At 43.1% G+C, this 25,650-nt stretch overlaps 1 protein-coding gene across 1 annotated transcript in view; it reads left to right on the plus strand.

The window, feature by feature from the left end:
- The first annotated feature begins 2,970 nt into the window (after window positions 1–2,970).
- TTN (titin) overlaps window positions 2,971–25,650 on the plus strand; it is a 470,266-nt gene continuing 447,586 nt past the window's right edge. The window contains exons 1-4 of the mRNA XM_030210848.1: window positions 2,971–3,166; window positions 5,413–5,516; window positions 10,452–10,655; window positions 18,446–18,733. Of these exons, the coding sequence (XP_030066708.1) occupies window positions 5,426–5,516; window positions 10,452–10,655; window positions 18,446–18,733 (583 nt within the window). The 5' untranslated portion in view covers window positions 2,971–3,166; window positions 5,413–5,425. The remainder of the gene's footprint in view (window positions 3,167–5,412; window positions 5,517–10,451; window positions 10,656–18,445; window positions 18,734–25,650) is intronic.

A 25,650-nucleotide genomic window follows, 5' to 3' on the forward strand; every position in this document is an offset into this window, starting at 1 on the left:
TATAAGAACATAATAACAACCATACTGGGTCAGAACAATGGTCCACCTAGACCAGTATCCTGAACAAGGTCATAAGCACCTGGCAGAAACCCAATTAGCAGCAACATTCCATGCTACCAATCTCGGGGCAAGCAGTGACTTCTCCATATCCATTTCAATAACAGACTATGAACTTTTCCTCCAGAAACTTGGTCAAACCTTTTTTAAAACCAAATACACCAGCCGCTGTTACCACATCCTCCAGCAATGAGTTCCAGAGCTTAACTATTCCTTCAGTGAAAACATATTTCTTCCTATTTGATTTAAAAGTATTTCCATGTAAATTCATTGAGTGTCCCAGAGGGTCTTTTACTAAGGCGCGCTCAGGTTTTTGGCACATGCTAAAATTGTGGGCGCACTAAAAGTTAGAGCATTCCTAAGGGCATCTCTAACGTTTAGCGTGCCCATAATTTTAGCATGCACTAAAAAATGTGAGCGTGCCTTAGTAAAAGACACCCCTAAGCGTGAAAAATTGATTCACACTTGCCTGTTCTACTCTGCTCAAGATTTTGTAGACCTCAATCATATCCCCCCTCAGCTGTCTCTTTTCCAAGCTGAAGGGGCCTAACCTCTTTAGCCTTTCCTCACTCGGGAGTTCCATCCACTTTATCATTTTGGTTGCCCTTTCTTTGAGCTTTTTCTAATTCCAGTATATCTTTGTTTGAGATACAGCTACCAGAATTGAATGCCATGAGCCGTATTCCAGACAATTATCAGGCTTATTTTCGAAAGAGAAGGGCGCCCATCTTCCGACACAAATCGGGAGATGGGCGTCCTTCTCTCAGGGTCACCCAAATCGGCATAATTGAAAGCTGATTTTGGGCACTCTCAACTGCTTTCCATCGCGGAGATTACTAAAGTTCACGGCGGCATGTCGGAGGTGTAGTGAAGGCGGGACTGGGGCATGCTTAACAGATGGGCATCTTCAGCCAATAATGGAAAAAAGAAGGGGGTCCCTGATGAGCACTTGGCCAACTTTACTTGGTCCATTTTTTTCACGACCAAGCCTCGAAAAGGTGCTGACCAGATGACCACCGGAGGGAATCGGGGATGTTCTCCTCTTACTCCCCCAGTGGTCACCAACCCCCTCCCACCCTAAAAAAAAAACACAATTTTTTTTTGCCAGCCTCAAATGTCATACCCAGCTCCCTGACAGCAGTATGCAGGTCCGTGGAGCAGTTTTAGTGGATGAAGTGCACTTCAGCCAGGTGGACCCAGGCCCATCCCCCTCCCCACCTGTTACACTTGTGGTGGTAAATGGGAGCCCTTTAAAACCCACCCGAAACCCACTGTACCCACATGTAGGTGCCCTCCTTCACCCCTTAGGGCTATGGTAGTGTTGTAAAGTTGTGGGGAGTGGGTTTTGGGGGGGGGGGGGGTTCGGGGGCTCAGCACCCAAGGGAGCTATGCACCTGGGAGCAATTTGTGAAGTCCACTGCAGTGCCCCCTAGGGTGCCCGGTTGGTGTCCTGGCATATGAGGGGGATCAGTGCACTACGAATGCTGGCTCCTCCCACAACCAAAGGGCTTGGATTTGGTCATTTCTGAGATGGACGTCCTCGGTTTCCATTATCTCCGAAAACCGGGGACGACCATCTCTAAGGTTGACCTAAATGTTGGGATTTGGGCGTCCCCGACCGTATTATCGAAACGAAAGATGGACGCCAATCTTGTTTCGATAATACGGGTTTCCCCGCCCCTTCTCCAGGACGTCCTTAGAGATGGGTGCCCCCGTTCGATTATGCCCCTCCACATGTATTCATCTGGCCAAATAAGCAGCAATGCCCCAAAAGGTAAACTTTACATTTTAAAGGCAATACAAAGTACTGAGCAGCTAAGCTCAATTATTCCCTGAATCATTTCAAATCCTGGCCATAACAAGCACTTTGCAGAATTTTCTGTGTGTCTCAAAGAAGGTGCATAAGCAGAAGGGGGATTTAATATATAGTATCTGTATTCCAATTGTAAAATGTGAAATAAATGCTTAATTTTTTGGCCTGCCCAAACCACACCAAAGACAGGCTACCTTTGAATCTGGGTATTCCAGTCCATCTAGACATGTAAATAGTGGAATTCTGAGATTGCCATGTATATGCAATTTAAGTGTGTAAATGCTATTACACATGTAGACGCCATTCAAGGCTTATAAAATGACCTCCTGATTATACTGTGTGTGAACTCACTTTAAAGTATGAGTTGCTAGTATGAGGTTTTTCTTTCAATTTGTTTTGATATTTCATTTCCATTTTTCATGTAATTCTGGCAGATCTCTCGCTCTGCACTTGGACCAATAGATGTGATTAGTTTTCAAGAAATTTTGTTCATTGTATATTAACAATTATTTTGATTTTATATTGTAACTGTTTAGTAATCTCCCATCAATTTTTTTTTACTTACAATATTTATTTACGTCTAAATTCTATAAATAAAATGTAAAGTTCCCTATAACAATAAGATCCCATCTATGAGATCAGTTTAGTTATATGCCTCTGACTGACAGATACATTTAGCAGCTGCTTGTTGCTAGGGAAGAGAAAGCCGGGTCAGATCTATTTGGGGCATGACAAATGCTTCCTTGAGCTATTAATTTTCTCATAACTAACAAAACCCTCGTTTACACTTATTTTGGTTATGTATGAAAACAGAGAAACAATTACCAATAGACCCATGCAATACATTTTCAAAACTCCATGCAAATATATTTATTGATTTCAATATAGAATGCCACTTAAATTATGCCAAAATTAGCACTGCCAGTTAGACTGACAGGTGTGCAACTGCATAAGGTCAACCTCCTTCTCCCATGATCCTTTGCTTAAGGAAGCCAATCAGAGGTGACTATGATATGATGATGCCTGGTTGTCAGCAGATCTGGGGTATATAAAGTAAAACAACTATGTTAGCACTTCTGAGCAGTGCGTGCATTCCCAGCCTTGCCTCGGGTGTAGGGATTGCATCGAAAGCAAAACTACACAGTCCAACACTGTGTAGTTTTGTTTTTAGGCTGAGAGGCTCAACCATTCACACACAAGGATTGGTCTAAAAACATTCTGGATAAGGGCGGCGTTTCTGAAGATAAGCAACCTCTGGGCTCTGTCCCATTCTTTTAGGCACTCCTGAGGAATCAGGTTAGTATATACTTTTTACTTGTGGGAAAAAAAAATCATTTCTCCTAATTAAACACACCATGTATTGTATAAATTACAGTGAATGCACACTTAAAAGTGTGAACGTGTGGGTGTGTGTATATATATATAAATATATATATGACAAATACTGCATGTTCTAAGCTGACATAAAATTCACCATTGCATTATATTAAAGTGTGGTTCTAGAAAATTATTTTAAGTAGCATCTGATAATTTACTTTCAAACTGCTTTAAAAAAGTGTTTAGAAGCTGAAACATGTGATATGTGTGGAAATGGTTGCTTAATGTTTTAAAAATATTCTGACGTGTTAGGGAGTGCTCAAGGTTATATTACAGACAAACTGAGAAAGGCCAAGAATAGCTCTGATAAAATACATGTGGTATCAGCACAGTACTGATGACTTTTTAAGGGAATCAACTGCTAGAGTATCAGTTGCATTCCAGCCTTGAAACACTTGTCTGCTGTCAATCACTGCAGAGCAGGTTATTTCTGGAACATGCCATTTCGGTCACATACCTATTAAGTCTAGCAAACTAAATCTTTATATAATGTAAATCTTAATTGCTGAAATTTGTCTTAATAAAATCAATTAATTTTAAAAAGGCTTACACATAAATTTAAAATAAAACCATGCTTTATATGCATTTGTATACACCATAAAAATACATATATAATTTATGTATGTATATTTGAAAACTTTATAGTTACTTTATACATACATGCTATCATACTAAATATATCACTTGAAAATTCAGAGAATCCATAATGGATACATATCATCAAAGTTTTAGTCCAAGCAGAGATAAAGTGAGGGATTAGTTTTCAAGTTAAGGCAGCTGCAGAGAGCCAGCATAGCTAGGGCTCAAATCCTGCTTTTGCCCCTTGTGACCTTGGCCAAGCCATTTCAGCATCTACTTCTTCAGTTACAAATTTATTGTAAACCTTCTGGGAGCAGGAAAATATCTACCACAGCTGAATGAATATAACTCATCTTGAGCTTGGGTATAGATATGTAATTACATCAAAATCCAAATGGCACACACACTAGTCCTACAGTATTTGGAATAATATCCACTAAGTAAGCAAAGACTTCAAGAATATTGGAATATTGGGAATCTTGTCCCTCTCTCCTTACAGAGTTATTAAAGAAAAACATTTTTTTTATATAGCAGAGGGCATTTCAGTGTAACACTAATTGATTTCTTGGAGCTGAAGATTTCTTTTAATAGGAGGTTTGATCCTCCTAGTTTGTGCATGGCCCAGTTTCATGTCTGCACTGAAGTTGTGTGGCAGCATATTAATCCTTCATATTTCCAAAGTCTGAATATTAGCCTAAAGGCCAAGGGAGGATGGTTTTCAGATCATAGCTTAGAACTTAGATTTGATTTTAACAAAGATGAAAAGTGATTAAAAACATGGTTGCAAACATACAGTTTAATGAAATCATGTGAGGAGTGAAGGAGTAGTATAGTGACTAGGGCAGGTTGACAATAAGGAAAACACAATTCAAATCCCACTGATGCTCCTTGTGATCTTGGGCAAGTCACAAAATCCTCAACTGCTTCAGATACAGAATTAGATTGTAAGCCCTCCAGGGACAGTGAAATACCTGTATGTAAATCAACTGAAATGTGTGTGAGCTAAATCCCCAAAATATGTGAAACAAACATTTTCTTTTAACCTTCAATATAAAGCTGACAGTGGTTCTGGTTGTAAGCTTTTGGGCTTTTTTTGTTTGTTTTGTTTTAAGGAAGGCTTTGGACAGAGAAAAGGAAGAGGCTGTATGGGGGTAGGATTGGGAAGCATATTCTACTTTTAGATTTCACACCACTCTGTCCAGTTGCTGAACCCATCAATGTCAGAAGGCATCATATTCCCTAATTTGAATTTCAAAAATAGATGTAGCAGAAGCATCTAGACTTAGACTTTTGAGACACATCAGCTTGCTCAGTTGTTGTAAACATGTTTCATGAATGTACAAGCTTTGTATAACATCTCTCTGAAATTTAAAGCAACACATGCAATTTCTTAAAACACTCCATTTTTTACAATAAGTAAATGCCAATAAAACTTCCATACTTCCAACTGTAGCTAGGACACGTTCCCTGAACTCCTCCAGTTATTCTGCTTACTTCTAAAACTTATGGGCAAATATTAAAACTATAGAGTTACAGCACTTTAGATGCAAGCTTTCTGACAAATTTTTAAAACCTTTTGCTTTCAGAGTGCCTACAAAGATGACAACTGAAGCACCGAAGTTTCTACAGCCGTTACAAAGTGTTGTGGCACTGGAGGGTAGTGCCGCAACCTTTGAGGCTCGTATTAGTGGTAAGAACAAAGCTTAGTTTTGATTACATTTTTTTTGCTTCCGTTAATACCACTGATTTCACCACTAAAAACCTTCCACTATAGAAACCTTGACTATCTACCAAAATACAGACCAATGGGTTCAGCAGGATTTATCTGGGTAGGAGCAGCTCCTACCCAGATAAATCCTGTTCATCAAGTCCATACACCTATTTTCTGCAGCAATAAGCAGATAATACTGCTTAAAATCCTTTTTGACTACCCTAGCAATGGACGTTTCAGGTTATCCAGTTGGCAGCATTATTCAGTCCCAAATTGTTTTGGGTACTGGTCTGAATATCACCTATACCTGGATAACTGGCAGTGGTCATGTTATACTTGGATATTGAGCACTACCCAATATCTACATACCAGCTTGAATATACAGATATTAAAAGGGTTCTGCAGCCGGCATTTATATCAAACACTGACCACCCTGGCTGAGTATCAGGGGGCAAGTTTTTTTCTTTCTTAGTATAGAAGCATTCATAATTAAAGTACTGGAACACAAATACCAATCTGACATAAAACTATAAACTAGTACACAATGAAGCAGATGTATGAAGTTGGAATGCTGGCACAAACGAATTTACATTGCCTTGAACTGGTGTCAATAGATACTAAAGGAACCCACATAAACACATACACAGCAATCTCAAAAGCTATGTCTTCCTAAACTTGTCCTGTTTTCACAGACAATTGGATTTATACGCAATATAGTTTTTAGGATTACCACAATTAATGCACACAAGATAAATTTACATATACTGAGCCTCCTTTATGCAAATTGTTCTTATGCCCTTTTATTTTGGATATCCTGACAACCTAACAGGCTGTGAGAGTCCCAGGACAAGTTTGGGAAGTCCTGTACTAAACTAAAAGATTAGGTCAATCGACATATGCATATTTACTATAAGTGGTTTCTTCTATTTACTAAACTTAAATGTTTTCCCATTAATGGAATTATAAACAAGACAAACAAAATTAATCAACTCATCTAAATTTAACATGGATTGCATTAATGCTAAAAACAACTCTATCAGAGCCGTAGTTAACATTGTTTGTATGGTAAGTGTTGCAGCAACACATTTTTAATGTAATTACCCAATGAACTTAGGTGGGAAAATGTGGGGTACAAATGTAGCAAATAAATAAATAAACTATAGGTGAGAACTCATCAACATAAGTTCTCACCTATAGGGAGACAAATTCACTGCTAACTTGTGCTATTTTAGCACAGGTCCCATTTTACTAACAATTGGCAGCTGGAAAGTACTTATAGTATTGTGGCTCAGAATAGTTGGGCATACTGGATAAGCCAATCCCTCCGTTATTATTTCTGCATTTTTACAAGTTTGTCTTCTGGAAGCAACACATTTTTACAAAGAATAACAAACCATTCTTCACTCTTTTCCTTGATGCCACTATATTCTCTCCCCAGCCTCCCATGGAACTCCACTCCTCTTGCCTATACTCACAATTCTCTTTCTTGCACTGAGCTGAGGTCTAATTTTCTGGCTCTCCTGCTTCTCATCTTCCTTCCCCTTATAATCTCTCCATATGCCACCTTACCCTTATGCCGACTTCTTTGCTTCTCTTGCTAACACCTTTTCCTTAATAAAATAACGAAAGACTATGTTATATTTTTTCTTAGTCGCTAAAGTTGTCTTGTGAACTTATTTTTTATTACCCATGTGAAAGGCAATTCTATAAGTGAGCACCTGCAATTATGCGTTACAGCACTTATGCATGCCCTTATAGAATAGCACATAACTGCACACGGGCATTCATGTGAGCAGAGCATGGGTGGGGCAGCCACTTACAGAATATTGTAAATTATGCACATTAAATACTACACTTAGGCATGCCCATTACACATCATTGACCTGGCAATAAACAGGAAGTCCAACATTTAGGTGCGTCAATGTGGGTTTATGCTAGTATTATATAATGGAATCCAAGCAAATACACTTAGCGAGTTGTGTGCCTAAATTCTAATCAATGCCAATTAGTGCTCATTATTACGTGTTAAGTGCTGATATCAGCACTCATTAGCTTGTTAAGCCAATTAAGTTACTCGCAGTGCTATAGAATCTGCGCTGATTTCAATGCCTAAATCTAAGCGCACTATATAGAATCCAGGGGGTAATTGTCCAAAGCAACAAACCTCATAGCAGGGTATATGTGCTCTTTTTTCCAAATATTGTTTGTAGAAGGCAGAGTCAATTCAAATAACAAAGAAACCCACTTACAGAAGACATGCATATCGTGACTGAATTTCTTTTACTGTTGTTTGATTGCCCTAATCTTTTATTGCCTGATTTATTTAGTATTTTTTTCCTAGTCTTTGTGGATGGGGGAAAAAAAAGTTGTGTTTACTAGATTTGTGTTCTTCTACTGCTAATATAAGCACTGATCTGAAGCAAAACAGAAGGGGCCAATATATATAAAAGGCAACATTTTACAGACCAGATCAAGGAGAGGGGCAAGCACACAGGCCAATGTAATAAAATTGCATCATAGGAAGCAGAATGGGGAGACCCGCAGGGGCCATTGTCTTCACCAATATTTTGTTGAACACAGCATCAGCAACTAAAGAGCACAGTTTGTTTAGCAGATCTTGGACAATGTTGTAAATCTGCATTTGATTTTTAATGCAGTTATTTTTTTTACTTATGTGCTAACGTTTATTTTACTTTACTTCTGATCTAATAAGATAATACTATCCAGAAAGCAGCAAAGTAAAAAATCAGTGATAAAACAACAGTAAAAAACAGCATTAAATCAGAAGTCATAAAATTCATTAAAAAGAAAAGTACAGTAGTCTTGATTATGCAATGTTTGCTAATCCGACATATCCGACAGCCCCCCCCCCCCCCCCCCCGGTGAAATCATAGTATATTTTTCTATTAAAAATGTTTGTTTTAGAACAATTTTTGAAAATTATCCACCTTTTCACTTATCTGGCAATGGGTCAGTCCCATTTACGTCGGATAATCGACCTAAAAACTTCTATTATGTTAACTCCATTACCATTTTAACTTAGGAAGCTCTCTCATCCAGGGAACCTATAGCCCAAGAGCCCCCCCCCAAATTCCCGAGCATTCTGTACCAGGTCACCCCTGGCACATAGGGGGCTTCTCATCTCAACACCATTTCTAGTGATACTTGGACCTGGAGAAAAATCACAGGCACAATGGTACATCTTTTTGTTTGGGAGGACTGAATCAAGCTCTGTCCCTGCCACCTCCCACCCCCCTCCCTGGTTGCTAATGTGTGTGAGGCAATAAACTAGTGGGGCAATGGCCCTTATGGTCCACTCTCTTCCACTGCCTATGCCATTATGCATGCCTCCTCTTCTGCTAACTGCCTTATTCAAAAACAGCAATGCTTCAGCTATGGTCACAGTATATATACAAAAACATATGAACTCTTGGTTCTCTCTCAATTCTCAATCTGCTGGCTGTAGTACATGATCTTTCCAATCTTCAGAGGTGAAGAAAAAAAACCTCTCAAAAGCTTATGTGCTATACCTCCCTTGTCGGTTTAACACTACAACACAATTAGAAAGATTACCGGACCAATTCAATAAGTGCAACATTTCTTTCTGTAGAGACAGGACAGGTTCACCATTAGGCAACACCAGCTGGTTATCGAGAGCAGCAGCTTCTAAGGGACAGCAAAGAATAGCTGCAGTTAAAGCAAAACAACAGATCGTTATAGCCATCAGGCATGTCTTGGTGGGAGGCAGATTAGGGGCCTGAACAGTAATTAATTTGAGGCACATAACGCTGAAGGTTGGACTAGGGGTGCCTAATACTCTTGCACCAGTCCTGTGTAGAGAAATGGTTAAAAAAAAAACAGTCAGCTCAGATCATACAGACAGGGCCAGCCCAACCATTAGACAAGATTAGGTGGCTCCCTAGGGCAAGAACTTCTTGGGGAAGAAAACAGCAGCTACAATCAAACCAAAACAATAGGTCCAGACTGCCATCAATCAAAATAGCTTAACCTAAATTTGTATAGGATATCTATATGATGCTCATTATTTATTTAAAATCAGAGGGATGGGGGGGTGGGTAGGCTGCAAGCCAGGGGCCTAAAGGTTAATTGGCATGGGGATGGGGTGGGGAAGGCTGAAGGTTCATCTCCCTTGCACTTGTTCTAGATACTGCAACCATTCTACTTCAATAAGAATAACTGTAACTACAGGCCTGTAGTTGTAAGTCCCTAGCAGTGGCATAGCCAAGGGTGGGCCCGCATGGGCCCAGGCCCACCCACTTTGGGCTCAGGCCCAACCTGTAGCAGCACACCTATGATGTGGCTGGTAGGGATTCCCAAGCCCCAACAGCTGTCCCTTCTGCACACATTTTCATCTGCAGCAAGATACCGCTCACTCCAGCCCCACAGCCTTATTCCCACCTATGCAGAAACAGGAAGTTGCATCAGTAAGGAGGCTGTGGGGCCAACATGAGCATTGTGTATTAGTTGCTACTCTGCCAGTGAAAATCTGCTATTTAAAAGGTATGTGGGAGAGGGGAGATGTTTGAGAGAATATATGGCATGCGGGTGAGAGAAGGAGAGACCACCCATCTTTGGCCCAGGCCCACCCAAAATTGGGTGTCTGGCTACGCCCCTAGTGAACGCAAGATATCCCAAATGGTAGCAGCAACCTAACCAAGTGCAACTTTTCAAAATGATTGGGGGGGGGGGGGGGGGGGGGGATGCCAAACCTAACGGAAATTACCTCTTCTTCAACACAGCCAAGGAGTTGGCTCAATATTGGGAGTGCTCAAGCACCCACAGAGCTAGCTCCTATGGTCCCTGTTGTTACCACCTGACCTCGGGCCTTGCCTGCCCATTCCCCTTAGCTCCCGAAAAGCCTGACCTCTCTTCTTATCTTTCCTCACCCGGCAGGTTTCCCAGTTCCTGAGGTGAGCTGGTTTCGGGATGGCCAGGTTCTCTCCGCTGCAGCTGTACCCGGCGTGCAGATCTCTTTTAGCGATGGCCGCGCTAAACTGATGATCCCCGCCGTATCAACAGCGAACAGTGGAAGATACTCCGTACGAGCCACCAACGGAGCTGGACAAGCAACTAGTACCGCCGAACTACTCGTCACAGGTACGTCACTGCTTCCCGCCACCTTTCTCTGCACGTGCACCAAGCCTGACGCAAGCCGGGAAACAGAAAAGCAATTAGTGCACGCGCACTTGGGCAGCAGCGCCTGAATCACTTAAATTCCGTTGCAAGGGGATAATATTGAACTGTAAAGGAAGAAGTGGGTGGGAGACCTCCTAGAAGCAAGATAGTGGCACACGTTGCTGTTAGGCTTGTAATTTTGTAGCTCTCTGTTATATAGCATAACTGCTTGTGAAGCTTTTTTTTTTTTACTATAGTAATATAACAAATGAAAGAAAACAATCATAAAATAAAGGTGTTTTACATTTATCGATTTCCACATTTGGTTCAAGGTGCATTCTGGGGCTGATATTTAACAGGCTTAGCAGAGTTGTCAAGTTGCCAGGCTCCAGGAGACAGAATTTTTGGACTGCCCTGGTTTTGAACTTACATCCCAAAATAATGGAATATTTGTAGTCCTTGACTCCACCCACTGAAATCAATACACCAGGATGGAGTTGTCAGAAATCCAAGGCTGGTCAATAAAGCTCCTCCAGGAACTAGATTAGGAGTCCAGCATACTGCATAAGGGCCGTTTTTTTTTTCCTTTTCAAAATTGCCAGTGTGGATAATGCATAACTTTTGACTGAAGTTGCTATAGAACCAAGGGCTATGTTTACTAAGCGGCACTATGGGCGCATTAGCGTTTTTAATGTGCGTAAATGGTGTACGTGCGTTAGCGTTTAAGGCGCCTCAAATGTACAGGCACGTTACAAACGCTAATGCACCTTAGTAAACATACCCCTAAAAGTTATGCTGCTACTGGAGCAGGTTAGGAGTGATCCAAGAGATAGGCCTTGAAGTTATATGCAGACTGTAGAAATTGCACACCTGACGTTATGCAGATTTAAGTTATCGGGTCCAGGAACAGCACTATCCTTAGGCCAAGTGAAGCAGTCACGTCAAGTGTCAAAAATGTTTTTTTTGAAGGAGGTGAAGGCAAAAGTGCCTCAAAAAATGCCTCTGCAGCAGCAGCCTCACTTGGATCCCAGTCAGCTAATCCCTGCCGCTGCCACTTCCCAGGACTAATGGCAGCAGCAATAAAACAGGAAAAAGTGGCACAGCCTTGGAGCAAAGGCATACCGTTGATAGTTCTAATGGTACTGCCCCCTTCCTGTTTCTGAGGGAGCAGGAAAGGCAGAGACATCAATGGCATGTACAGGCTCCAAGGCTTTGTGCCTTTTTTCTGTTTTATTGCACATTCAGGGAAGTGGTAGTAGTGGCAGTGGGGGAAAGACGAGTGTGGGAAAGGGAGATGCTGAACAAAAGCAGGGAAGGGAAGAAACTGGATCAGGGAGGCTAAAAGAAAGGGATATACTGTCATGATGGGGGAGGAAGGTGATAGAGGGGATATGAAGGCTCCATGGGGGGGGGGGGGGGGGAGAACAGAAACAGAAAGGAGGAATGAAGGGCATGATGAAGGGAATAGGATGATAAGGAATATGCTGTACATGGGGAATAGGAAGACAGAGGGGAGACGTTAAATACAAGGGAGTAGGAAAACAGGACAGACGTTGGACATGGGAGGGGAAGCAGGAAGACAGGAGATACTGAACATGGGAGGAGGGATGGGGGATGCTGGACATGGGAGGGGGAGTAGGGAGAAGGAAAAGCAATGCTGAACATGGGTGCAGTAGGAAGAAGGGAAATCCTGGATGGTGAGGGGAAAGAGAGAGAGAGAGAGATGCTGGACAGAAAGGAAGGGTGAGAGAGAAGGGAGAGAGATAGTGAGAGGGAAGATGCAGGACAAAGGAGGACAGGAAATGTTGGAAGGGTGAAGAGAGAAAAGGCGATGTTGGATAGAGAAGGGTGATATGGAAGAGTTAATGAAAGCCTAGAAAGCAAGAGGATGGGAAAATGAAGGACCAGGAAAGGGAAAGAGATGGAAGGATGTAGGTGGATACAGTGAAAACAAGGAGATCAAAGACTGGATAAGAAGATGGAGTGAAATCTGAGTGGAAAAACAGCTGAAAGGAAAAACATTCAAGTCAGACATGAATATAGGAGAGAAAATGGAGAAGACAGGTTAAGGAAAGAAATGGCATATGAACAAAAGATAATGCAGAGAAAGTTAAGAAAAGATAGAGGAAAGCAGAAACCAGAGAATGGGGCCAACATGATTACTGATTGGAATATAGCAGCTTTTGATATTTATATTTGCTATATTTATATTATGCACATTTCTGTTTCAGTGTGTTGCACTATATACAGAGTCTAGTTTGTTGGGATTTCAGTTTAATTTTGGTCAACATATTTATATTTGTAGTTTGTGGTTGCTTATTCTATACTTGGTGAAGGTTTATCTATAATCTGTATGTGTGAGTGACGCCAGTTATTTTCTTAGCATTGAGAGACAGATTTAGTAAAAGGTCCCCAAAGATAGGTGCCGTTATGATCCACACTAAGATAGTATTCTGTAAGGGGCACTCTGTGCACAGCACACTTTATAGAATAGTAGCTTGGTGCACTTACTACCCCTAAGTTTGGGCACAAGCGCTTGTACCTGCCAAAAGCTAATGTAAATGCTTGCCTATCTGATAGCAGTTGATCACGCAAATCCAAGTATTCTGTAACATTGAACCTAATTTCTGAGAATTCCCCTGTCATGCCTATGCCCCTCCCAAGGCCACACACCCCTTTTGAGTTGCATACAATGAAATTTAGGCACAAATGTTATAAAATGGGTCATAGGACAGATGTGTGCATAACTCTTAATTAGTGCCAATTAAATCCAATAATTGATTGTTAGCACCCAATTGACTAATCAGTTTATATGCACATCTGTGATCCGTGCCCAAATTTGGGTGGCCTATACAGAATCTGGGGTTGAATGTCTGTAGTAATCTGATGTACTTAGTGTTACCAATATATGTTGTCTTGGCCCTACTGCAGTATTTCTGGTGCTGCCTTTTCCTAAGTAAGGTCTTCGCTGTGTGACTCCTGGTAGATTTGCTCTATAGAATATGAGTGACTTTTTTAGGGTTTTGTATTATTTCACAATATGTTCTTGTACTGGAGAAGGTTTATGTTGCTGTTATTGAGATGGCACCAAAATCCAATATTTTATTTTTGTGTATGTGCTTTGTTCTTTTGGGAAATGTCCTAGTTCTGCTCATCACCCATTGTTTGGGGAGGGATCACAGATTTCTGTGGATGCAAAATATACGTTTAAATTAACAGTGTTCGCAGTCCAATGTGCAGTGTCAGGGGTTAGTATTTTTTATATTATAGTCCCATACTACATAATTAAATTGCTACTATTTTTGCTGAGTATAACCAGTGCTTTCAAAGATGATGATGATGATGATTATTATATACAGCCTGTAAAAATAAGTTGCTTTCCTTTTTCTTGGTGAAACTGCCTGGCTAGTGTTCTGTGAATGGTCCCCCTGTTTTCTCAGGGAAGCCTCCTTTTTGGGTGCCTTGAGGTGAGATGCTATCTCATCCCTCTGCTTTGGCATTAGATTGCCTTGAGTTTCAACTGATCAAATCTATTTTCAAGGGCAGTGCTGCCCCCCCCCCCCCTCTCCACATACATCCCAATGGCTTGTTTTTGTGTATTTTTCCCTTGGAAGTTTGTGGGGGGGTTTCAAAAATGGTCCTAAAAGATAAACGCACCAAGCACAAAAACATCTAGCAAACAGTAATTTCTGAAACAAAAAGTTGAATGTTTTCTGGTTTGAAAACGGTCATGTTCGCTACTGGATTTTTGGACATTTTCCCCCAAACATTCAAAATCGGATTTAGATGTCATATTTAAAATGCCCCTCATAGTAGCCTACGTAACTTTATAAGTCTATGTGCTATGAAAATGAACCACTTAATGTAGTAGTTTGCGTAATGCTGCTTAAGATGGAATTTAATTTCTGAGTTAATACTTTTTGGGGACACCACAGCATGGGTGTTGGAACCAGAAATGCAGGCTTCCATTATACACTTATCAAAAACAATTTTCCATACACCCTCTAATAAAAATGATTTAAACTCCCCTGTATCACAGCTGAGACTTTTAGGTGGCAAGAATGCCTCTTAAATGACAGTATTTTAATCATTAATTTAAACACCGTGTAGTTATGGGCATTTATACTAGCCATAGGGCTGGTGCCTTAAATCAGGGCACATTTTTGGCCACTTTTCTTTATAAAATAGGCTCAAAATAGATGCATTTTGTGGCCTTAAACTAGGCAGCTGGTAATAAAATTACCCTCATAAAGTGGTATTTGACATTAGACTTGATAAAATTTGAATAGTTTAAGCCAAACTGTGTTTATGTGTACATAAACAGAGATAGTTCTTCCATTAAGCAGACTAGGCAATTGCCCAGAGCACAAAAATTGGAAATGTAGGAATGGGATGGGAGCAACCTAAGAGTTTTGCTGTGCAGGTGCACACAAGGCTCTACCCAGATGATTATATTCACCAGTGTGATAAATCTCAGGCAGCCTAGTACGCCTAAATCTACATGCATGGATTTACACCAAGTTCTCATTAGTGTACACGAATGCACATAGATTTAAGTGCTGAAATATAAACAAAGAGTATTCTATAATCGGTGCCTTTATCTAGTCACCGATTATAAAATACACTCAGTCGGAACTGATTCAGTGCCGATTTTTTAGGCACCATATATAGAATCTCCTCCTAACTGGCTAATTTGTAGCTCTGCCCCTGGACTGTCCCTAACCTACCCCCCCCCCCCCCCCCAGCAGATGCCCGTGTAGTCATTCAACGTGCTTGGGCTGTGTTGGCATTACTGCGTGACTTTGTAAAAGGGAGAGGCTAGTGGTTAGTTGAATATCAGCAATCAGCCAACTCAGCATGGTTTAACCAGACACTTAAACCCCTTTGAATATCAGGCCCTTTATGTTTATTCAAAGTTCAGGGTTGTTTTTTATGTTTTACTGTTTGAATCCCCTTCTGCAGCTTAGTACATCAGTGTCAAATAAAGTATGGCAGCCCAAGACCTTAACATACAGATCAGGAAAGAAAACCACTACAACTCAACATGAAAAATTCAGAGTACAAAAATTGTGCTGGTTATATAGTTTAACAACTTTGGGTCCCTTTTGCAAAGGCACTTAAGGGTCTGCGCCCATCCAATGTGTGCCAAACCAGCATTATTTCCCTGCTACCGCATACCCTGGGTGGTAATTCCAAATTTGGCATGTGCCAAAAACATTTAGTAGAAAATATTTTCTATTTTCTACCGCGTGGCACCTACCCAGCGGTAAACAGCAATTAGCACGTGCTGCATGCTTACCGCATGAGTAGTGCGTGAGATCTTATCGCTAGGTCAGTGTGTGGCGGTGAGGTCTCAGGCCAAAAATGGACATGCACTGGTTTCAGTTGTAGCGCATGTCCATTTTCCAGCCACTTAAAAAAAGACCTTTGTTCCTAGACACGGTAAAAATTGGCCCAGCACACGCCCAAAAGACGCTCTCACACTACTGCAGGCCACTTTTTACCGCAGCTTAGTAAAAGGACCCCTTTATTAGGATACTAGGAAAAAAGGCCCGTTTCTGACACATATGAAACGGGCGCTAGCAAGGTTTTCCTCGGACTGTGTGTGTTTTATAGAGTGTGTGTGAGAGTGAGTGTGTGATAGAGAGAGAGTGAATGTGTGAGTGTGTGTGACAGAGAGAGTGAGACTGGGTGCGAGAGTGTGTGTGTGAGAATGAGAGTGTGTGCCAGGGACCCCCCCTCCCAGTTCAAGGATTTCCCCCCTCCCTCCCAGTTGCAGGGTCGGCCCTCTCCCCCTCCCTCCCAGTTTCAGGGTCACCCCCCTCCCTCCCTCCCTCCCAGTTTCTGGGTCCGCCTGCCCCCCTCCCAGTTCCAGGGTCATTGCCCCCCCTCTCCCCCCCCCCCCCCAGCCACCCTGCGATGTTTAACTGCAAAATTAGGGAGCTGAAACGCACCTGCAACATTGTGAAGCTGACTCCGTGGCTTCACTGAAGTGAAGGGTTCGTAAGGTTTGTCAGATTCATCAGTTTGTCACCATCTCTTTCAGCCCCGCCCTCGCGCCTCTGATAGGTCCGCCGCCCTCGACGTCATCACGTTTTGACGCGAGGGCGGGGCCGAGAGAGATGGTGACAGACTGACGAATCTGAAGAACCTTACGAACCCTTCACTTCAGTGAAGCCACGGAGTCAGCTTCAGAATGTTGGAGGTGCTTTTTATTATAGTAGAGATGTGTACAAGATACATTACTGCTTTGGTGCTAAATGCATTAGTGACAGAAATGAAAAAATTACATACTTTAAAAAATCAAAGAAGAAAAATCAAACAGCATCTTCAAATACAACAAAGATTCAGGAAAGTAGAGTATAAGATAATTTTATGGGCAGGTTCCTTTTATATTTTTCTGCATCTAAACTTTGGGGCCTTTTTACTAAGCCATGCTAAAAAGTGACCTTCTCTATCTTTAGCATGTGGGTTTCCCATGCAGAGGCCACTTTTAGCACAGTAGTAAAATGGCCACAATTTCTATTTTTCCATTCATGGCCATGTGCTAATTTCCAATTACCACATACCCATTAGTGCAGGAGCCCTTACTGCCACCTATTTACTAGGTGATATGGGCTCCCATACTAACATAGAGCTAATCAGGCAGTGCTCTGTGATTTATCCTTGCTACCTGATAAGCACAGGGCTTGCCTACTGTCTGCCTCTGAACATTGATCTCAAAGCTACTGCAGGGCGCCTGAGCGCATCCTGCAGTAGTGTTTTTTTTAGCGTGCAGTAAGCATGCATTAGTGCTTACCGTTGCGTAGTAAAAGGGCACCTTTGTATTTAAATTGTTTTAGTTAATTTGTGAACATGTGAAACTTAAGTGATAGGATATGGCCATAAAGGTGTATATTTATGATTTTGAAATACTGTTCAGATTGAAGTAATAATTGTAGGGAACCAATATACTAACCCATGGGATTTCCTAAGGGATGGCAACGCATTTCCAGAAAAAGTTTTATGCATATTTAAATGAGCTCCATAGCAAACCTTTTTTTCAGATCTTTAGCTACAGGCATCAATTCATTAATGTAGACATTTAGGAAACTTTCTTGTGTAGCAGACTACATATAAAAGTTTATTACTTGTGTGGAGTCAGAGCAAAGCGATCTAGTAGAAGGTGAATTCTTATGAAAAGTTTGAAACCCAGAAATTTTGGAATTCTTGTGTACTTTTCTACAAAATACCCCTTTGAAAATAACTTTGCATTTTAATGTCAGCCTGTAAGTATGGTTTGATTCAACCTATTAATCTTGAATTCTATGGCCAATAAGCCATATGGCAAAGGACTACCACAGTATTCAAAATATAAAATTAAAAACTTCTTTATTAAAATCCTATATTACAAAATTGCAAATATACAATGTCATTATTTGTTTCTTAAGGTTTCTAGGTATATTAAACCACTCACAATATTCCAGGAAAAATAATTATACAGTAGTGTAAAAATACAATATAATTCTAAAATTCAGGGCTGCAATCAAAGACACATTTTCTCCAAGACATAGCAGTATATGTATTTATTTTTCTTTCTCATTGCTCTCTTTATAGGAAAGTGTTACTTTCTATTTGTTCTTTATGCTACAAAAAACACAATTTGGAATTTTGACAGTTTTTAGCACAGTGTTAGGAATCCATATATTTTATTATTTTTGTATAACAGTAAAACCACATGTTTTAAGATTACATTTGTCTTAATAAGTTAATATATTTTATTCACCTTGCAGCAGAAACAGCGCCCCCAAATTTTACACAAAGACTACAGAGCACAACAGCAAGGCAAGGCAGTCAAGTTCGATTTGACATCAGAGTGACTGGAATCCCTACACCTGTGGTGAAGTTCTACAGGGAGGGAGCTGAAATCCAAAGCTCCCATGATTTTCAGATTATACAAGATGCAGACCTTTACAGTTTAATAATTACAGAAGTTTACAATGAAGATTCTGGAACCTATTCAGTCAATGCTACTAATAGTGTTGGACGTGCTACTTCAACATGTGAACTGCATGTTCAAGGTAATGATCTGAATTTTGGAAATAACAAATCACGGGGCCTTTCTACCAAGATGCAGGAAATGTTGGCCTTAGCACACCTTTATGCAGGATTTTTCTGCGTGCTAAGGCCATTTTTCCTGCAGACAGAAAATGGCCAATTTTCTCTTTTCACAATGAATGGCCATGCACTAATGTTGCCGTTCACATGCAACTATTAACAAATGTTAGCACATGAGCCTTTACCATCTAGGACTCGCACACTAATTTTGCACTAATTAACTAATTAATGCAGACACACTCACTCTCCGTCTCCAACGTGCCCCCTCCACACAAAAAAATTTTAAAATTCTTTTGTGTGTAATTTACAGGTGCAAATGTCGGATTTACCGCAGGATGACTGAGCGCGTTCTGCAGTAAGCCCTTTAGGTGTACATTAGCGCTTAACGCAGCTTAGTAAAAGGTCCCCATGTATTTCAAAGATTTTTTTTTTGGTAGCTCTGTATGCTGTAGTGTGTTAGGTTACTTGGGGGGAAGGAAACTCAACATGGACTATGTTTAAGATTGGTTATTTTGCTCTTAACCTGGGTTATTAGTAACTAGGGGTGCTGATTACTTATGGGCGACTCTCACGCTAAAAACTCTATTACTCCTTAGTAAACAGGGCCCTTGATCTCATTGTATAAAATGGAAACTATGCTAAGATGGCATGTTAGTTGTAAAATAACCCATGTTAATAGTAGCCCACGGTGATAAGTTTCCCCTCCCTCCAGGAGAAGAAAGGTTATTTTAGCTCAGGTCCCATTTTATGTAATGAGACCTAGTTACTAATAACCCAGGTTTACAGTAAAATAATTCATCTTAACGGTAGCCCACATTGATAACTACCCACTAACCTCTGTGGGACCAAACCAAATATCCTTCGAGGTGGCCAAATTATTTTTTAGCACATGAGTCCACACTAATTTGCATGCTCTATAAGCAAGTTTTATTAATTTATGATGCTCCTAATTCTGAAACATGTATTTATTCCCCAACTGCAAACGACACATATTGCATATGGGTTGTGAAGTGAAATTTTTGTAATTATATTACTGCAGTTTGTTGCAGGTGTTAATACAAACAAATTAAACTTTTTAGTCTTTAAATTATGTGCATAGTATATTTTATAAATTTAAGCTCATCCGGAATGAAATATTTGCTTATTCTTTCTTTTTTAACTTTTTATTTATCAATTTAAGGATTATCATGACAAATTTGTCACTAAAGAAATTAAGGGCCCTGTTTACTAAGCCGTGCTGTAGGCATACAAACTTTTTAGTGCCCGCTAGAGCACCCATAGGAATATAATGGGTGTCTCTATCGTTGGCATGCGCTAATTTGTAGCACGTGCTAAAACGTCAGCGTGTCTACATCATGGCTTAGTAAACAGGGCCCTAAGAGTGTATGAAGAAAAATTAAAGCACAATATAAACATAATTATTAAACAGGAAATAAAATGAGTTCATTTTTTGTTGTATCTGTTGGCTATTGTGTAACATATTGAAAAGAAGACTGTAATAGTGTCTTCTCAAACTTTTATTTGCCATTTCCTTGCAGTAGTAATATCTAGCCTAAAGTTCACCAGTTTTTCTGAGAGGCCCTTCTACTAAAGCTTAGCATGTACTAATGGACATTATCACACACTTAGGGGTCCTTTTACTAAATTGTGGCAAAGTGTCCTGCGGTAGTGTGGGCACATGTTTTTGGTTCACGCCAGACCAGTTTTTACTGCATCTGGGAAAAGGGCTTTTCCATTACATTCTATCCCACTATTCCAGGACAAGTGGGTAGTTATGTCCATCAACCAGAAGGTGGAGATAGAAAATCCAGAACTGAGCACTACTATCTAACCACGTGCTAGCTGCCCAGTTCCTCAGTATCTTCTATCTCCAGCAGGTGGATGGACATACTTCGTTTCTCTCTGTGTTCCAGTTGGTTTCTCCTGGTCTGGTTGGTGACTAGTTCCCAGTTGAGTCACACCTGAGGAAATTTAGACATTACCTGGTGGTGCTGGGTCCCTGTCTTACTCCCGCCTGGAGGCTTTCTTCCCTTTATTTCCCTCCAGAGCCTCTCGTGGCAGTGTCTGTGCAGCAACCAACAAAAAAAAAAAAAGAGAGAGCCACGTTTCTTCTGGCCGTATCAGAACGGCTCCAGTCCGGTGGTGTCGGTTCTGGCTGGGGAGGTGAGGAGGTTGGAGAGTTCGGGGGTGCACACCCTGTTTCAGGATCCAAGTGATGAGTTGAGAATCTTAGCGGGCTGTGGTAACGGTCGTGCGGTTCCCGCGGTGCGCCTTTTTTCTATTAAACACTAGTGCCAAAAGTTTTAAAAAAAAGAAGAGGAGGGAGCAAGTTAGTGGGCTTGCAGTGCACTCTTGCGAGTCGGGCCTCTGACTGGGTGTTTTTTGGCGCGGTGGCATGTCGGTCCCCGCTGAGGTGGTGAAGCGCTGCTCCTCCTGTAGGGGTAGACACTCCTCCTTGGGCCGCTGCACGGTGTGCAGCCCGGTGTCCCCAAGTGGAGGAGGAGATCCTGGTGGCCTTTCTCTGGGGATAATGGACCTGGATCAGCACTCCGGGTCCCCGGGGAGATCTCTTGGCGACTCCTCTCTGGCGGAGGCGGGAACTTCAACCATTTTGTCCTCCGCGGTCAGGGAACGTACTCTGCCGGTGGCAGAGAAAGGGGCAGTCGCAGCTGGGGGCTTACCTGATCAGGGTATGCCTTTTCCCCCTGAATCTGTCTTGTTAATGCACCAGGCATTTTTATTGAAGCAGGGGGGTGCTGCTCTGCCTACTCTGTGGGTCCCGGGGGGGTGCGGATTCGGACTCATCTCCTCCTCCTTCCAAGAGACTTTGGCCTATCCTGTTGGACGACCCTTTGGAGGGTTGTTCACCCGTTTCTCTGGGGTCAGACACAGAGTCCGCTACACTGCGGGCCCTTTGGTCCTGGAGCCTTTAGGGGGGGGATCTCTCCTCGGGAGACGGGGATGACGCTCGGGTGCTCCGGCTTTTTCAAAAAGATGAATTGGGTGTGTTGATTTTGGAGTCCTTATCGGCTCTCTCCGTATCTGAACCTGGGGGGGATTCTTCAGGTTCCCAGCAGTCTGGTCCCATGCGGGGGCTTAGGGGTCCCTCTAAGATGTTCCCGATGCATCCAGATATTCAGGATTTAATCTCTGCAAAGAGGAATACCCCCGAGGCGGGTCTGCGAGGTAGGCGGGTCTGCGAGTGGGGAGAGTCGTGGCCCGTCTCTACCCTTTGGTTCTGGAGGAAAGGGAGAAGTTGGGCTTTCCTAAGGTGGATTCTTTGGTGACAGCGGTCACCAAAAAGACGATCTTGCCTGTGGAAGGCGGGGTGGCCTTAAAGGACCTTCAGAATAGGAAATTGGAGCAGGCCCTGAAACAGGCCTTTGAGGTGGCTGCCTTGGGCTTGCAGGCTACGATTTGCAGTTCTTTTGTGGCCCATGCCTGTCTGCAATGGCATCAAAGGTCGGGGGCCAGGAGTGGATCGTGGGCGGCTAGGATGGAGGCAGGTCTCGCTTATCTAGTGGACGCCATGTACAACATGCTTAGGGCTTTGGCCAAGGGTATTTCGTTGGCGGTCTCCGCAAGGCGACAGTTGTGGCTCTGGGCGTGGTCTGCGGATGCGGTGTCCACAGCCCGGTTGGTCAAGCTGCCCTTTCGTGGGAAGTTACTGTTTGGCGAGGACTTGAGCAATCTGGTGAAAGAGCTCGGAGAGTCTAGACCCCAGCTACTGCCTGAGGACCGGCCTAGGTCATTTGGTTGGCAGTCCATGTTCTCTCGTCCTTGGTTTTAGGACAGTAAGAAATATAGACCAGGTCGCCCGGCCTTTGGGCAACGGCCTAAGTTTCAGCCCCGTCAGTCGTCCTTTTGGGGGGATAGGAAGGGGACCGGCAAGTCAGGTCGGACAGATCCTCCTGCCCAACAGTCGCAATGATGGTGCGTTGGTCCACACGTTCAGTCCAATAGAGGGACGTCTTCAAGCGGTCCAGGACGCTTGGGCCTCCATCACCTCAGATTAGTGGGTGCTGGACATCCTGCGCGATGGTTACTGGTTAGAATTGTGCCGCCCGGTTGCTCCTCTCTTTTTACAATCTCCATGTTGAGGTTCTGCCTGAGAGGCACAAGTCAAGTCCACCATTCAGGCGTTACTGTCTCTTCGGGCCATTGTGCCCGTGCCACTCGACGAGCGCGGACAGGGGAGGTACTCCATCTATTTTGTGGTTCCCAAGAAGGGAGGCACGGTCCAGCCCATTCTGGACCTCAAGAGTGTCAACAAGTGCCTGCGGGTTACGCAGTTTCGGATGGAAACCCTCAGGTCCGTCATTGCGGGAGGGCGAGTTTCTCATCTCTCTCGATCTCAAAGAGACGTACCTTCATATTCCAATTTGGGGCTTCCATCAGCAGTTCCTTCATTTCGCGGTACTGGGTCAGCACTTCCAGTTTTGGGCGCTCCCATTTGGCCTTGCTATGGCCCCACAGACCTTCTCCAAAGTGATGGTAGTGGTGGCAGCCTTCCTCCAGAATGTAGGAAGAAATGGGATGTTTGACCACGGAAACCAAAGACTGGAGAGATGAATTCTTCTAAAAACACAGGTTTATTGATAAAAAGACTCGACATAAACGCTGTGTTTCGGCCGCTTGGCCTGCATCAGGAGTCTCACTGGGTGGAGAGCATCTAATGCGCAGATGTTGGAGACTATGAGCTGGTTAAGTGTTAAGTCAAATGAAGTCAGTCTTTATAAAGACCTTTTCTGTGACAGAGGTTGTGTCGAGTCTTTTTATCAATAAACATTTGTTTTTAGAAGAATTCATCTCTCCAGTCTTTGGTTTCCGTGGTCAAACATCCCACTTTTTCATACATTCCATGTTTTCCGTGTGGAGTTCGAGTTCTCCACCTTTGGTGAATTATTCTAGCCTTCCTCCGGAAGCAGGGTGTTCGAGGGCACCCTTACCTGGACGACTGGCTAATTCACGCGTCGTCCTACCAGGTCAGCTTGGAAGCGACATCCATGTTTGTCAGGCTGCTTCAGTCCTTGGAATGGGTGATCAATTTCGAGAAGAGCTGCCTGATCCCCTCTCAGCGCCTGGAATACTTAGGCGTTCTATTCGATACCCAGTGGGCTCGGGTCTTTCTGACCGACCCGCGGCAGGTGAAGCTGGTGAGGCAGGTATGTTCCTTTCTGTTGGCCACCAGGCCACGGGTTTGGAACTACGTCCAGCTTCTAGGGTCCATGACAGCGGCCATGGAGGTAGTCCCTTGGGCGGAAGCTCACATGCGTCCGCTTCAGAGGTCTCTGCTCTCTCGCTGGTCTCCGGTGTCAGAGGCTTACCGAGTCAGGCTGCCTTGGACATTGGAGGCTAGACGGAGCATGAGTTGGTGGCTCTGCCCCCAGTCTCTGGCTCAGGGAATGTCCTTTCCCATTCTGCAGTGGGAGGTAGTGACAACGGATGCCAGCCTGTCAGGCTGGGGGGGCCCATTTCAGGGGCCATTTAGCTCAGGGTATGTGGTCACCACAGGAGTCCCGCTGGACCATCAATTTTTCTGGAGCTTCGGGCGGTGCGGCTAGCTCTGAAGTCGTTTCTCCCGTTCCTGAAGGGGACGGTAGTCCGAGTGTTCTCCGACAATGTGACGACTGTAGCTTATATCAACAGGCAGGGGGGACCCGCAGCAGCCGTCTGGCCAGGGATTCCGGCCTCTTGATGGTATGGGCGGAGCGGCACCTGTCTTACCTCTCAACCACCAACACTGCCGGGGTCCTCAACGTAGAAGCCGACTTTCTCAGTCGTCATGTTTTGGATCCCGGTGAGTGGGAGCTGTCTGCCGCGGTGTTTCAACTGGTGGTGTGGCGTTAGGGCCTTCCTTGCATGGACCTGATGGCCACGAAGGACAATGCCAAGGTTCCACAGTTCTTCAGTTGTCGCAGGGAGCAGGATTCACTAGGTCTGGTTGCCCTATTTCAACCGTGGCTAGTAGAGGGAGGCCTGTATGTCTTTCCTCCTTGGCCGATGTTGGGCCGTCTGCTGAGTAAGCGACTCATTGCGGCAGAGTGATTTTGGTGGCTCCAGACTGGCCCAGGCATCCTTGATATGCCGACCTCATCAGTCTTCTAGATAGCCAGCCACTGCGGCTTCCGCAGGAGAGGGGTCTTCTCCAGCAGGGACCGGTAGCCATGGAAGATCCCTCCCACTTTGATCTTATGGCCTGGCCCTTGAGATGTCTCGTTTGAGGAAAAAGGGCTATTCGGATTCGGTTATTACTATCCTGCTTCAGGCTCGCAAGTGATCTATTTCTTCGGCCTATGCCTTCATCTGGCATATATTTGAAGATTACCTGATCATTTTCTTTCCAGGACCCTCCCCGTGTTTTCGGCCTATTTTGCTTCTGACTGCCCTACTCACTGTTCTGGATCCTGTTGTTGGTTTTGGGTTTTTTTTGCCTTGTTTGTTGGTTGGTTGCTGTTCATGCATTTAGCTTGGTTTTCTGCAGGCTTATGTACAATACTGAGGAACTGGGCGGCTAGCATGTGGCTAGGTAGTAGTGCTCAGTTTTGGATTTTCTATCTCCACCTGCTGGTCGATGGACATAACTACCCACTTGTCCTATATAAGCACGCAACTATGGAATGCATTACCAAAAGCCATAAAGACAACGCAGGATCACCTCAACTTCCGGAAATCACTAAAGACCGATCTGTTCGAAAAGGCATACCCTACTGATCCAACTTAAGTGCCTGAACTAAGCAACACAGAGAAACCAAAACTTGAAATGAACAATATATTACTCTTCTTCTCTTGATTCTCTAATGTGACTGTAACAACATCATTCTGTATTTGTTTCATCACCGGAGGTGGCTAACACCACACGGTACAATGTAAGCCACAT

This window comes from Microcaecilia unicolor, chromosome 7 (assembly GCF_901765095.1).
Source record: "Microcaecilia unicolor chromosome 7, aMicUni1.1, whole genome shotgun sequence".
NCBI lineage: Eukaryota > Metazoa > Chordata > Amphibia > Gymnophiona > Siphonopidae > Microcaecilia > Microcaecilia unicolor.